Source organism: Strongylocentrotus purpuratus, unplaced genomic scaffold (genome assembly GCF_000002235.5).
Source record: "Strongylocentrotus purpuratus isolate Spur 01 unplaced genomic scaffold, Spur_5.0 spur5_scaffold_1, whole genome shotgun sequence".
NCBI lineage: Eukaryota > Metazoa > Echinodermata > Echinoidea > Camarodonta > Strongylocentrotidae > Strongylocentrotus > Strongylocentrotus purpuratus.
In genome coordinates, this window is record NW_022145594.1 from 42,750,183 (window position 1) to 42,765,549 (window position 15,367).

At 38.5% G+C, this 15,367-nt stretch overlaps 1 protein-coding gene across 1 annotated transcript; it reads right to left on the reverse strand.

Moving 5' to 3' along the window:
* Positions 1-793: 793 nt before the first annotated feature.
* On the reverse strand, positions 794-6,670 carry LOC585934 (mitochondrial import receptor subunit TOM40 homolog). Its single transcript, XM_785739.4, has 6 exons — positions 6,251-6,670; positions 5,216-5,376; positions 3,700-3,801; positions 2,786-3,014; positions 2,057-2,233; positions 794-1,186 (listed from the first exon to the last, which is right to left on the reverse strand). The coding sequence occupies exons 1-6, from the start codon at positions 6,432-6,434 to the stop codon at positions 1,047-1,049; spliced, it is 993 nt and encodes a 330-aa protein (XP_790832.1). The 5' UTR covers positions 6,435-6,670; the 3' UTR covers positions 794-1,046.
* Positions 6,671-15,367: the final 8,697 nt, after the last annotated feature.

Sequence of the window (15,367 nt, forward strand, 5' to 3'; positions counted from 1 at the left end):
AGGAGTACATGGAGCAATTTCCAGGTACTGTCCCCAAGCATCATTATGCACGTGTCATGCAGTTGGTGATGCATTGTGGGACATGGCTGTTGACACAATGGGACAGCGTGAGCAGCAGATGGCAGTATACATAAGTCTGAAGTAGAGTCGGTAGAATACCCTGCCTTTAAGCACAGTACACAACAAACACTGATACTCTGGCCAAATCAACGATACAGACCCTCGACAGAACACCACATTACCCCAGTGGCAATGAATCGGTCGACTTGGCGTGGATTTAGAGTCGGTTTGGTGGTGTGACCAAGGTATTACAACACAAAGATTAGTAATTACACAAAGAGGCCTATATTGCCCTAGATTTTCACCTCCCATGTCAAATCTTGACATTCAGTTACAGCCAAACCTGCCTTAGTGGCCACCTCTCTATAAAGACCACCTGTCTAAAGTGGTAACACATATTGTCTCCCTCTAAAAGGGAATGTGTTGAAGAACCTGTCTATAAAGGTCACCAGTCTACAGTGGCCACTCATTGGCTTTCCCTTGGATGGCCTTCATAGACAGGTTTGACTGTACAATCAAAATGTCTACAGGCTTGTTAAGATACAAAACAAAATACCTGTGGCTGCTTATTACACATAAATGAATAGCAACAAAGGTCCTATGCATATTAACCTCTGTGTTATAAGATACAGAAACACGACATGTATTAAACCCCTTCTGCACTAGTTTGGCCAGGAAGGATTAGACCTCCCTGTATGGTCACCTACAAGAGGTTATCTCATCAAGTCAGCTCTCAATTAACATAAGAAAAAGGGGATCATGGGGGACCAATGGTCACCGATTAGGCATTGTTTGCAATATAGAGGGCGCAAGTAGCTATAAGTAGTGCAGTTGGGCTTTAAACTTTACATCATCATAAAGAACTGCTGCCTTTATGTCGCATCATTTATCCGAAAAAGGAATCATTTTGCTGCCGAGGAGGAGGTATTTTGAGGAGGCTTACCGGGTCATGTACGAACGAGAAATAATAAAAGTGCTGTTTCTATTCAACCTATCATTAATCCAAACCCAAATCTACATTGGTTCTTCGTCTGGTTGATCACACCACTCAGGATAAAGGTGAAGGGCATGGGTTGAAGTCTCTTCTCTAGAACGGCGGCTACAGTCCAATTTGTATCTACCATACCTGTAATGGAAGAGAGAATGTAGAGAAAATGAAAATAATAAAGCAGTGAGCGGTTATACAGACCTGCCAACCTCTGGAGTTCAAAAACTGTATTCTTTAATCCCCAAAGTTGTATTTTACTGACGCGGATCAATCCTTCTTACAGTTCCTACATACAGTAAGAATTTTTTTGATGGGGCATTGGTTGAATATGCATGATTTCGTCACGACTGGTGTGTTTGATGAACCAATGAACATCCCCAAATCGCTGATGTGAGATGCTTGTAGGATACTTTACATGACAGAAAGGGCATTTTGCCATTGAAAATGGCACACACACACAAAAAAATAAAACTGTCATATTTGCTTCTAAAAATCGTATGAAATACGACTAAATCGTACTGGTTGGCAGGTCTGGGTTATATACCATACATTTATAATTAGATACACTCTCCAATATTTCTTCTTATGTAATTTATCTTTGTTTTCATAACCTTTGTTTTCATGTTATTTACAGTTATGAACTAAATTTTTCATACCCTTACCATGTTTGGTAATTTTAAGTAAGTGAGAAATAGATTTGTCACAAATTTTGTTTCTCGAGAATGTGATATATCAAAGCTTACTATGTCTTCGCACAGTATATTGTGTACAAAAGTGAATTAGATCACACACCTCTCTTCCTTGCACCAACCCATTGTTGTAATGTCTTAGTTGTGCATATAAGAGACTCGTAAGTCTACATGAAACTCATCAAGACTCGAGAAAACAATGAGGAAAGAGATAGTAAATGCCCATGATTGTATATAACTATTATTGAATGTATATCGTTGTTCAACTGACAATTTTCTACCTCTTTAATTACTCCCAAAGACATAACTAGTCACATACCTTTGAATACTACATTAGCAGCTGGTAGGTCGACTTGGTACCCTAGCGAGACTGATGATTCTCTACCTCTTAAATTACTCTCAAACTCCACTCCGATCTGGACTTCTTTCCCCTTATGGTAGTATGCTGCGTGGAATGCTGTTGGTCCTACAGTACTGGAGGCTATCCAATTGTCGGCTGTGGAAAAATTTGAAAGGAAACAAATGTTAAAGGGCAAATCTAAGGTATTTGGTGAATTGGTGTCCCACAAGGTCCCAAGTATTGTGGAGTGATAATGAATTCCCATCAAATCTGCCATTTTAATTTGTGTTTGTGTTTTGACCAAGCTCCAGTATGGCTACTCAATAAAATAAATCAGATACTCAAGTCTCTCATGACGTTGGTAACATAGGGAATAAATTAACACGGACTTGCGCTAAACAAAAGTGGGGGTAAAGAGAAATGAGATGTAAGCATGTTTAGCTCTAGGAAACTGAAAAAGAACCCTTGATTACAAAAATAATTTAGAATAATTAAAAATCTCTATGATGAAATCTCACTTAACCATAGCAATTGAAAAAACGAGCTCCCATGACAAAAAAATTCTTTACACTACTACAGCGCAATTTTTTTTTTCCTTCTTCTCATTTCCCTATGTAACTCATTCCAATTCTATCCCTCTGCACCTCAGAATAGTTAACTAGATCGATGGCGCATTACAAATGCTGTATTATTATTATTATTACTTACCTGCATATTTGCCTGCGAGCGAGACTACAGCGGCTTGTTGGCCCTGCCCACAGTGATAAAGAAGCTCCGCCCCTACAGCCAATCTCTGTGTAATGCTCTGCATGTAATGAGCTACGGCTATTCCTGTGCCTTCTAACGGATCTATGTTAGCCATGGTAAGCACACCAGTGTAGGACGGGCCCTTGTACTCCAGCTCGGCTTGGTATACACCCCATTTGGTTTGCTGTGTCTGTTGGAGAATGGTAATAATATACATTAATAAAGCACAGACGCAATGTGAATATACAAATAATACACAGCAGTGAGGGCATTTGTAAGAATTACTCACACAAGGTAATTACTGTGTAATTTTACTAATGCCCGAACAAAATGCTGCCTATTATTTGTGTTATAAGATTATCTTTTATTTGCTACGGTATATAAAATGATGTTTTATAACATGATTTTACTAATGACTGGTCATTAGAATTGGATAATGACCGGTCATTATCAAAATAAATGCCTGGTCACGTGTACGCTTTTAACCAATCATTTGTTTAGGATCCACGTCATCATCTTATAATATATATTACTGCACCGCAGAGCTCCTGATAGGCTTAAAATCTACAACATCAAGTTATACATGTATGAAAAGAAATTGATGGTGATTTCCTGATCTCTAATGTTAAGTTATTTCACAATTGTTGGTCCGGCACAAATGCCTGATCTCCCATGTTATTTTTATTCAAATGTGATATATCGTCTAATTTCAATGTTTCCTCTCTCACTCTCCCCCTCCTTCTGTCGATTTACCCCCTCCCCCTTTAAAAAAGCAAACCTTTTGGGGCATTGTATTGGAGAGAGTGAGCCATCATTACTGCAGTTATATCTTTTACAATTTTTCCTTTTTGTTTGTTTACTAGTTTAGACCATACCTGTACTACAAATTTAGAGCGTATTCTGTCTGCTAGCTGATGAATGATCTGAGCGTTGAGACTCCCTGAGGTATCTATGTCACCAAGAAGAACGGGAAATGACTGCAGAAAAAATACAAGGATTGAACAGCTGTTATTGAATCAAATAAACGAAACAGAACAAACAAAAAAAACAACAATTCTACACCAATTTGATTGAATAATGAAATATATTACCTTTATTTACTGGGTCCAAGCCGAAAACTTCTTTACGATAATAGAAATTACTCCCAGGAATCCTAACATTAAATGAATCACATATAACAAAAAATCTTCAGAGAATCATTACATACTCATCTGAGTTTCATTGGAGTGAATGTCTAAGGCTCAAACAATGAAAAGTTTTGAACCACTAATTTCATAATTGGTCACACTTGCACTGGACAAGGAGTTTTTTCTGCAACTGTCTCTCTTATCCCAGGGATTAAGTGGGCATCTGCCAGGATATATTCCTTGAAGTGCTATAGTTAGGAAGTTTTTGTAACTAAACCTAGGGGTCTACATGTAGGCTAATATCCAAGAGAATAGATCACTTTAGTAATCATGTCACAAAATCCAATGCATACGTCTTTGTGAAGTGCCTCGATACAAATTATTTCATTCATCTGTTACAATTTTTTATTTCAATAGTCGAATGTAAACTGTATGGATTCCTAGTTACCCAGTTGGATAAACATTACGACTTGCCCTACCCAACAACACGTAATATGCATTTTGCATTCTGACTATTGAAGTACAATTATTCACTACAGGTGAAATTACAAAAACAGATGTAATAGATTTGATTACATAACAAAAATGGCTTATTAGAAGTGCATTAGGACATCACATCAATACATCTGTGATGGACTCGCCTGTTTATTATACTACATTGTAGGAATGTGTGACTACTAATCTTCCTACTTCTACTACTACATACCATATTTTAGGGTAGCGACGAGTAGTCAAATGCTCGAGTACTCGCACTGTTGACAACTACTCGAGTATGATTTGTCGTACTCGAATATTCCCCCGCAAAAAAAAAAAAAAAAAAAAAAAAAAAAAATTCCTGGTCACCCGACGCTTACCCGTACCAGGGAGAGCGCCGGCCACCGGCATGGTACTGTGGTTAAAAATGTTTCCGGTTCAATTACTGTTAACTCACCACTCAAAAACTGGGACCAAATGTCCGGATTTCTGTTTAGACTCGGAGGTAAAGTCATCTTTGGTTTTTATAACAGCATTGTTTACTATTATTATTATTATTAAATCGGCGCCTTCAACTGCAACTCAAAGTAAAAAGGCATGAGTTTTCCCAGACGGACCTGGGATATTTCTACCGTAGTAGTACGGTGGTGGCAAAAAATAAAAAATAAAATAAAGTTGCCACCACCATACTACAACGGTAGAAAAAAAAATGGTAGAGTTTTTCGCTTGTAAGCCTTGGACTCTTGGAGTGTACTCGAGTACCTCATTACACTGTTGTGCACAGCCTTACCTCATTTGGACTGATCTGTTTGCTGCCAACGTAGGTAGAACCAAAGTGGTACGAGGATGGATTGAAGGCAGACAGTGACAGTGTATGGCTGACCTGGAAGTGATTGCTTAGACCTTTGTTGACCACCAGCTTGCATCCCTCGAGTGGTGTGGGGAAGATTTCTGGATTCAAAGGAACAACATTGAAATGAAAGCAAAGATTAGGAGCTACATAGAACAAGATTAATCTCTGCCTGCATCACCGTGTACTAAACTAATCACTATAGCATTATCCTAGAGTATGAAATTGGCCGGGCAAATAATTTTTTTTCTACACCGCATGTCTTTGCATTTACATGTATTTAGACTGGAACCTACCACATCGCAAACTTTTGTAATAAGTCAGCATTTTTGTACTGTAAATCGCACCTTGACCACTTATCATCATGATATTTTGGTTAAATTCTTGACCGATTTCAAAGTGCTTTGCATGAGAAGAAAGAAGTGTCCACTAGCGAAATCCGAAGCCTGTGCTGCATCGTTTGATGTTAGTTTTTCCAAGTGCGAGTGTGTGCAAGGTATGTGCAAGAAGAGATTTATGCACATGAGATGAGCTGTTGCTTATGAATGTAAGCTGCCTCATGAATTATGCATATACATATGGATTTTGCACATGCGATGTAGCTCAATGCGGAACTGATAAACTCTGTACACAGGAAGCAAACCGTTGTGAGCCGTGTGCAATGTTCGTCGGGAAGAGGTGATTACGAGCGCATTTTACGCTTTATTTACCTCCTTCTTCACCAAGGGTTATTGGTGCCAATTGAGACTTATCAATTAAAATGAACTAGTCTTTAAGGCTAACCAATCTGGTGATTGCTTAATTTCACAAAATTATAAAAAAAAATATTTACACTTCGACACAACTCACAAGTCACAACCAACTGTCACAAGTTACTAAATCCACATTATCGTAAAGACTGAAGTGACTAATGGAAAAATATTTTCTCTTCTGTTTGACTTCATCAAGTAACTTCCATACTCTTACTATACTAACCTTTCACTTTCTTAAAGAGATCTTCAAAGTTACCCGGGTTTGGAAGGTCGTTGTTAGCCTTGTTAGCTGCGGCCAGCGCTGCCGCAGCCCCCGGAGAGACGGGAGGCATGGGCATGCCCATCAACGGCGGACTACCGGCGCCTAGTGGCGATGCATTTTTCTCAGCTGCAAAAACGTTTCCCATTGTGATAATATATAAATAGTCACTCTTTTCTCCCCTCTTTCAACTGAATTTAAACACAAGTTTGGTGAACTTCACAAATTGCTCACTACGTCCTTAAATGTACTCTAACTTCTCTCACCACCATCCCACGGTACGGATTTACTTCAGTCCCACAAGTTGAAATTCGTGTGCGTTCAATTATCTGTTACAACATAGCGCTTATTAGCGCACATGTACGTTCATAGGAACATGTGTAAATAATTACGCAATTTGATTGGCTGCTATACGTCACGTGAGGTAACCTATGAGAAATTCCACTGAACTCTAAACGTACGCGTACATTAGTGAACAATTCTCGATTTCATCCTAAAACCAGGGAGGTGCCTGTATCTCCGATTAAATCATGTTTAAAATATATATATATATATATATATATATGTTACATGTGGCTCGGGGGGGGGGGGGGGTATGATCAAGGGTACTGAGACACAGTTCATGGTATCTATACCAGGAAAGGGGAGCCGTAGGGGCCATAAGATCCGCATTTACAGCATGAAGAGGGCTAGCAAGAAATACGGAATAGAAATCAGCATATACCAAAAACAAAACAATGGCTCCCATGCAGGGGCGTCTCTGTCAGGATATTGTCTGTAAAATTGCACTGCCGTCGGGAAAAAAGAGAAAAGGGGGAGGGAAAAAAAGAGAGGGAACTGAGGGAAAGAAAAGAAAAAAGACTGAGGAAAAGAAAAGAAAGAAAGGAAAAGAAAGGAAGAAGAAAAAAGGGGAGGAGACAATCCGAGAGGAAAGAAAGGAAAAGAAAGGAAACTTCATTTAGACAAGGATTTGAGTCGAGCACGGTTCAATTAACGAATCGTCTACTTTCTATAAAAATTTAATGACACGTCCAAAGTTCAGCGCTTCGCGCGAAAGGGGGGGGGGGGGGGGACTGAATTCAGATAAGGATTTAAGTTTATCTGTACTAGTTTATAGGAGGGATAAGACCACACTGCAAGGTTACTGGACAGGTGGTTATCTCATCAACTCAGCTCTCAATTAATTAAGAAAAAGAGGACCATATGGGGGACCAATGGTCACCGATTAGGCATTGTTTTCTGTATAGAGGGAGCAAGTACATACAAGTAGGACAGTGTGGCTTTAAGGGTCAAGAACAGTACACCGAATCGTCTGCTTTTTCTTATAATCTAATGAAACGTCAAAGATTCCGCGCTTTGCGCGGGAGGTGGAGAAACTGAATTCAGACAAGGATTAACATTCGAGAACGGTACAGCAAGTCGTCTTCTTTTTATAATAATTTAATGAAACGTCAAAGCTTTCGCGCTTCGCGCGGGAGGGGGGGGGGGGGGAACTTCATTCAGACAAGGATTAACGGTCGAGAACGGTACAATAAATCGCCTTCTTTTCCTAATAATTTAAGGAAACGTCTAAGCTTCCGCGCTATCCCACCCCCTAATGAGCGCGCTTTTAACGGTCACCGTATTTTTTGTTAAAGTGGAGCTGAATAGGTATGATCGTATTGGCTAAATTTCAAACATTTTAGGGTTTAAAATTACCTTCATAGCCATTTTAGGCACTGGCGTACCTATGGGGGGGGCAGGGGGGGCAGAGTGCCCCCCCCTGACGGGCTCCAGGAGAAAAAAAGAAAAAGGGGAAAGAAAAGAAAAGAAAGGAAAAGGAAAGAAAAAGAAAAAAGGAAAAGGGAAGAAAAAAGGAAAGAAAGAGAAAAAAGGAAAAAAAGGAAGAAAAAAAAGGAAGAAGAAGAGAAAAGGAAGAAAAAGGGAAAAGAAAAGGAAAGGAATAAAAATGGGGAAATTAAAAAAAAAAAAGACCATGGCCGTACGCACCATGGGGGGGGGGGGGGCAGTTGACCCCAGATATTTTGAAAACGTACAGTTTTTTTCCTGAAAATGTAGTGTAGGCCTATACCAAATCCTTCAATTCTACTTTTGAAAATGCAAAAGTACCCTCATGACCAGTTCGGTCGCTCGAACTCCCTTCACTCCTTTTGCTTTTGAGATTCTTCGAAAACTTTTAACGCATCTTCCCCCTCCCCCACCAGAAAAATATTCCGCATACGGCCCTGAAAAATTATAACAAATGAAATTAGGAAAATATAAGTGATATAACAAATTTGAAACTCTTCGCTGGCGCGAACTGCTTGCTAGCCTATTTTGTATTAAATGTTTTCACTTGCTCGTCCCCCTGAAAAAAGAAAAGGATTAGTATTGCCTAGAATACAATTGTGCCTGCCCCGACGGGCCCCGCCCTGCAACCATGGCAACAATAACACACAATATATGTACCAAATGTTACTAAAAGAGACTAATTCATTTTTCTCGCTCGCTACACTCGCTCGCGAATAAAATGAATAGACATTGCTTTGGAAACAATTGTGCCCATCCTTGACCTGCAACAATATCATTAAAAATGTTTTTTCGCCCTCTCGCCAAAAAGGAATAAATATTGAATCGCGTTAAACGCGATTGCGTCCATCCTGACCTGCACCAATAAAAACAAGTTTATTTATTAATTTCTATTAAAAGAAAATTTATTTTTTTTGCTTGCTCGCTATGCTCGCTCGCCAAAATGGAATTGACACCGCTAACGTGCCCGCCCCAACCTGCAATAACCAATTAATAATTATGTACCAAACGTTATTCAAAGAAGTTTTGGTGTGCTCGTGCTCGCCAAAATGGAATTAACATCACCTAAGACATTGTTGTGTAAGCCCTGCCCTGCAACAAAAAAATCTGAAATTTATGAACCAATTATCATTACAAAAATTTTGCTCGCTCGCTACGCTCGCTCGCCAAAATAGAAATAACACCGCTTTTAATTATCACGTCCCTGACATGGAACAATGAACCCAAGTTTTATGTACCATATTTTCCCTTTAAAAGAGAAGTGATTTTTTTCGCTCGCTCGCTACGCTCGCTCGCCAAAATAGAAATAACACCGCTTTTAATAATCACGTCCCTGACATGGAACAATGAACCCAAGTTTTATGTACCATATTTTCCCTATAAAAGAAAAGTAAAATTTTTTCGCTCGCTACGCTCGCTAGCTCGTGGAATTATGTGCCCACCACTAACCTGCTACAATATCATTAAAAAGAGAAATGTAGGGGGTTGCCTGCCCGCCAAAATGGGATTGACATTACCTTAAACACGATTGTGCCCGCCCCTACCTGCAACAATGAAACAAATTTTATATAGCAATTCATTGAGAGAAAGATGTATTTTCGCTCGCTAGCTAAAATGGGTATAAAATCACCCTAAACACAATATTGTTCCCGCGCCCTGCATGGGACAATTGAACCAAGTTTAAGTGGCAATTATTAAAAAAGAAGTGATTTTTTTTCTTGCTCGCTACACTTGTTTGCAAAAAAATGAAATTAACGTCGCTAACAAGTGAATGTTCCCACCCCCAACTAGCAACAATACCAGTTTATATACCAAACGTTACTTAAAGATTTTTTTTGCTCGCTCGTTCGCCAGAAGTGAAAATTAGCATCGCCTTTTTTGTTTGTTTCGGTCGCTTGCCCCCCCCCCCCCCCTGACGGAGTACCCCAGGTACGCCACTGATTTTAGGTTCTAAAAGGGCACTAGAAATGTCATAGATAAGAATAAGAGCAATAACCATGCAATCTGAAGGCATTTGCGGTCTGAAAACAGAACTCAACTATCCCTTTAAATGGGTACCCGGTAGGATGCGAAAGTTAATGTGGTTGTAGGAGCAATTGGCGCTTTTACCAAGGCGACTGGCAGCAGGCGCGGATCCAGGATTTCTTAGGGGAGGGGGCCCAACTTTTTTTTTTTTTTGCTCCCTGAAATTTGAAAATCGCGCCGGCCGAAAAGTCGCTCAATGGGGGGGGGGGGGGGGGGGGGGGGTGGGGGGGGGGGGGGTGGGGGGGGGGGGGGGTACAGAGCACAATTTTTTTTTTTTTTGCTCCCGAAAATTTGAAAAACGCGCCAGCCAAAAATTCGCTCAGTGGGGGGGGGGGGGGGGGGTTTGTATGTATTGCGCCTAGAAAAAAGTACTAGGCGCATTATAAATGTGAGCTATTATTATTATTTTGTATTATTTTGGAGCCACCGTCTCTTCTTATATCTCTCTTCTCTCACTCTTTAATCTGATCTACACTCCCCTCCCTCTTTTCTCTCTCCCCCTCTCTCTTTCTTCTTCCCTCTCTCTATCTCTCTCTTTCTCTTTCTCCCTCCCTCTCTACCTCTCTGTTTTTCCTGTACTCGACCCACTTTCTCTTCTGATTACCATAGCAAATCTTATTATTCAACCCACTTCCCATCTTTCTTTACCTTATAAGCCTTCCACTTTTTTATTTATTTTTTACTTATGTTAATGCTCCAACCTTAGTTATGTTCTTGTTTTAATCTGTTTTATTCACCGTCATCTATTTTTACCTGGGCTTCTTTCCCACAGGCTTCTTGGGCTTTTTAGGTGTGCCTCGTATTTTCCATTGGAGACAAAATTTCATTACCCCCAATACCTATTTTACCAATATTTGTAATTATTACTTAATTGCTTTATACAATTCTGAACTTTCTATACCACCAGAATCATTTTTTTGTTATATTTATGATATGTTTTTAATCATGGTTTTAAAAAAAAAGACAAAATGAAAATGAAATAAATAAATAGAACCACCCTTCACAAATATGAATAGGCCTTCATGTACTGTGTCCCATGTTTTAAGATTGTCTACTTAAGAACATGAAACTGGCTTTAATGTATGAATTGAAATGAATATATATCAAACATCATTGACATATGTACATTACGGTAGATAAGATTGTAGCGGATCAGCATTATCCTTAAACAGAGTGTAGGCCTATACTAAAAAGAAATGGGAGAGTTGAGAAATGATTTTTAAATTCCTTTTGGGTTTTTTGAATTTTATTTGCATGAAAAAGGGTAGGCCCTATTTGATTTGAATTATTTGATTCAATTGATTTTCCTTCAAGGTCTTTTTCCAGAGTTACAAACTAATTACAACATAATCGGGATAATAAACACATTATATAATCAATACATTATCCATTTAAAAAAATTACTTTGTAATATTAACATAAAGTTATCATGAAAAGGGATTCGAACATAAGCTAAGCTTGAAGGTGCGGTAATCCTTTATTTTCAACGTAAGAACGTAAGAAGTGTCGTACAAAGGGAGCCATAGGAACACCAGGTTGGAATGGTCGTGGTCGATTTCAAGGTTATAAGTTTCTTAAAATGCAAACATCATTTAGATGAAATGAAGAATAAATAGATTCTCATGGGCGGATCTAGCTTTTGCCAAATGGGGTGTTTTACCCAGTGGCGGATTCATGTTTTTCAATAAATCGCGCCGTTAAACCGCCGAACCCCCCTGGATTCGCCCCTGATTCTTTTATATTGAAAATAAAGGATTAAACCATTTAAGTTTACCCTTTTACAGCTTAATAAAGCAGACTTTTCATTTCTCTTAGCTATGCACCATACCTCTAGCCAGTGGCCCCAGGCGCGGATCCAGGATTTCTTAGGGGGGCCCAAATTTGAAATCAATTTGAAATTAAGTGTGCTGAAATTTGAAAATCGTGCCGACCAATATTTCGCTCAGTGGGGGGGGGGGGGGGGGGGGGGGGGGAGGGGGAGGGGGTAGGAAGCACTTTTGTGTGTCCCTTGGGGGGCATCCCCTAAATAAGGTAAAATTAAAGTGTTTTTACACGTTTTTTTTTCCCGTGGGAGGCCCGCCCCCCTTAATCCGCCACTTGTCCTACGAGTAATCACTATCTGTCTGTTATAAGATACAGAATATGAAGTACATTAAACTTATTTTATTATAATACATGTATATGATATTAAAAAACCGCAGTTTACAGTGTCATGCGTGTACGTAGCTTAAGTACGTATCATAGATTAAAATAATTGGTTGTTATATCCTGATTTCAGATACGGCTTATTCAAATTATGTATGTATATCACGGCCATTTTGAAATTATGCAAATTAGGTATGAATGAAAGCCCACATATTGTAAATATTATCATATTCTTATTCGTTAACCCTGAAAAAATGGGTCTAGAAACCAGAATAAAGCTCACATTAGATTCAGATCCAGAGATATGACCAAAAACAATTTGATGGCGGCCATTTAGAATATATACATATTAGGCATTATTCCCACATCTTCGATTTCCTAAACTTTAAAAATATTGTTTCGTGAGCTTTTCTGAATCACCTCCGACTGTCCCTACTTGTACGTCTGCTGAGATTTCTTTTGCATATCTTGTGAATCTTCACCAATCTCATTTTTACTTTAAACGCTTCCAATTTGATTCAACCTTTAGCACTGATCAATTACTATTATGTACGTATATTTTCAGGCTACAGGTACACTCTAAAAACTGAAATGTTAAATCACCATTTAAAAGGGCCGAGGAGTGACCACTCTTTCAAAATGGTAGATTAAAACTTTGAACATGCTGGATCCAACACTATAAAGGTTCAATCTAGCAGGTTAAAAGAAACAATCTGACATTTTGAAAGAGTGGTCACTCCTCGGCCCTTTTAAATTGACATTTAACATTTCAGTTTTTAGAGTGTATAGTTCGGCTCATGCATATTACAATTCAAAATAAATAATGGAAGATCATGTGTATCTCGTGTGGTCGATACCACATAACCTCAACATGAAATCAAGGTAAAAAAAATATTAAAAAACGAGAAAAAAAATCCTCCATCATCATAGAAGGTAGTGGTACACGCACTGCCGAGTATCATGAAGCCATTACCATGGTAACGCCAGTGCTAATGGAGCAATCTTTGTAACATTTCACTGTCAATCCTCTCTACTCAGGAAACGGTTAAGATATTCGACCGTCCTTTATTTAGTAAGAAGCTCAGACATTTCTTTACAACTCATAGCTGAGTTAAAAGGATTTTGTTCTCCTTCAAGCTGATGAAGAGGGCAAGGATGATGATATTGACAGGTTTGAATGCACATTGGGGACACATTTTCTGCAAGAATTTTCAAAACATACGTGCTTGAAGTCGAATATTTATGAAAGAATGCATCATTTAGGTTTACTGCGTACAACTGAAAACCCAAATTAAGTATTCTTTTATCAATATTTGTCTTCAAACACATTTTTTTTTGAGGGGGGGGGGAATCTTTGCAGAAGTGTGTCTTAAATAGTATCCTCTTTTACATTATGATACAATTTAAGTTAAATTTTGCCAACAAATTTGAGGCAAATTTGAGACTTCCAACAATTTAAGACGGGCTTTAAAGACCAGAAAGTTCCTTAAAAATGTAATTTCCATTTTCGGTTTAATAAAATTTGGAGTGGACTAAAAGATTATTATTATTATTATTATTATCTTAGGAACAGAGGAAGCCAGGCGGAGAAGAGGCAGACCTGCTAGTTCCTGATTGAAAGATATCCACATTATGATGTACAAGGAAGTAACAAGAGCAATACTGAGCAGATAGAGAAGGATATCATAAACTTGTGATGGCCCCAGCAACGCAGCTAGCACCACCTGACTGACTGACTGAAAGAAGAGAAGAATGTCTATTACACCTTTCATATTTGTTGTGGATATAATTTTAGATGTGATTTTTTTTCTTTCCAGTTTGGTTTTGGAATGGAGAGGAAGTCAAATGTCTGCAAAGTTGCAACCAGAGGATAACTAGCTCTTCTGTCCATTGGTCTTTCCTCCCTCTCCTAAGATCTACCTTTCATGTCATTAAATGGACATTTCGAGTGACCGTCCTACGTGACCTATTCGCCTAAAGAGTTTTTATTGCTAAACTGACCATCCACTCTGTCCAAACATTCGTCCTCAAATTAGACTATACGGTAGAGTTTTCAAATTTCTAATTACAGAAAAAAAGGTTGCTTAGTTCCTTTAAAATATGGGCACATGTTATGGAGAAGGGAAAATGACACTTCTTAGAAAAGGAAAAGAGCACGTGTCGAAATAATCAGGGCAAGTATCAGAGGTAAAAAGGGGCACTCACTCGAGACGAAAAATGACACTGATGAGAATGAATGAGAGGCATTAATTATAAACCATTTATTTTTATTTAATCACCTCATAATCTGATATCCCTTAATTTTACAGTTCATAACTATGTAGATATACATCAAAGTACTTTTACAGGATACATGTCATGATACTATACCAGGCAAATATTATTGTTATTTCAATATTCTGAAACCAATACGGATATTAAAACATTAAGGAATAATGGTAACGCTTTCATAAATTACATTGCGTATAATGTAAGTAAATAATCATAAGCATATAGGCAAATATATAAAAATTGTAAAACTTTAGTGCGAATCGTTTTAAATTCTATGTACATTGTAATTGTAAAATTGTTGTACGTTGTAACAAAGCCAAAGGAAACAGAATTTCTATGTATTACCATGGACCAATAGTATCTAAGTATCTAAGATTTCGCGGGACCGTGTTTCAATCCACAGGATAACCTTAAATGCTTTTAAGCAGCTAACTATCTAAGATATCTTTGCTCAGTCATGTCCATTGCACCATTTCACATGCGTAAGGTGGTAATGTTTTTGTCACAAATAGCACATGGAAACCTAGAGATTTACTAACCTCGAAGACTCAGTAAATGCAAGAACGAACACAAGTTGATGAATTCCAAAGATATTGACAGAAGTCTTTCATTTAAAAAAAGATAGATTCTCCATTACACTTTGTCCATGTTGAATGACTCGATGGCAAGGTTAGCGTTAAAGATAAAGTTGAGTTCTGGTCATGCGATTGCATTGTGAAAGAAACGGTGTGGAATAGATCAGAAAAGGTTGATCAGCTAGCATAGTATTGTGTGTACTACAAGGTTCTGGGATCATCAAAATGATAAGAAATTTGGCACAATCTTGATAAAGTTACAAGCACTGTACACAGA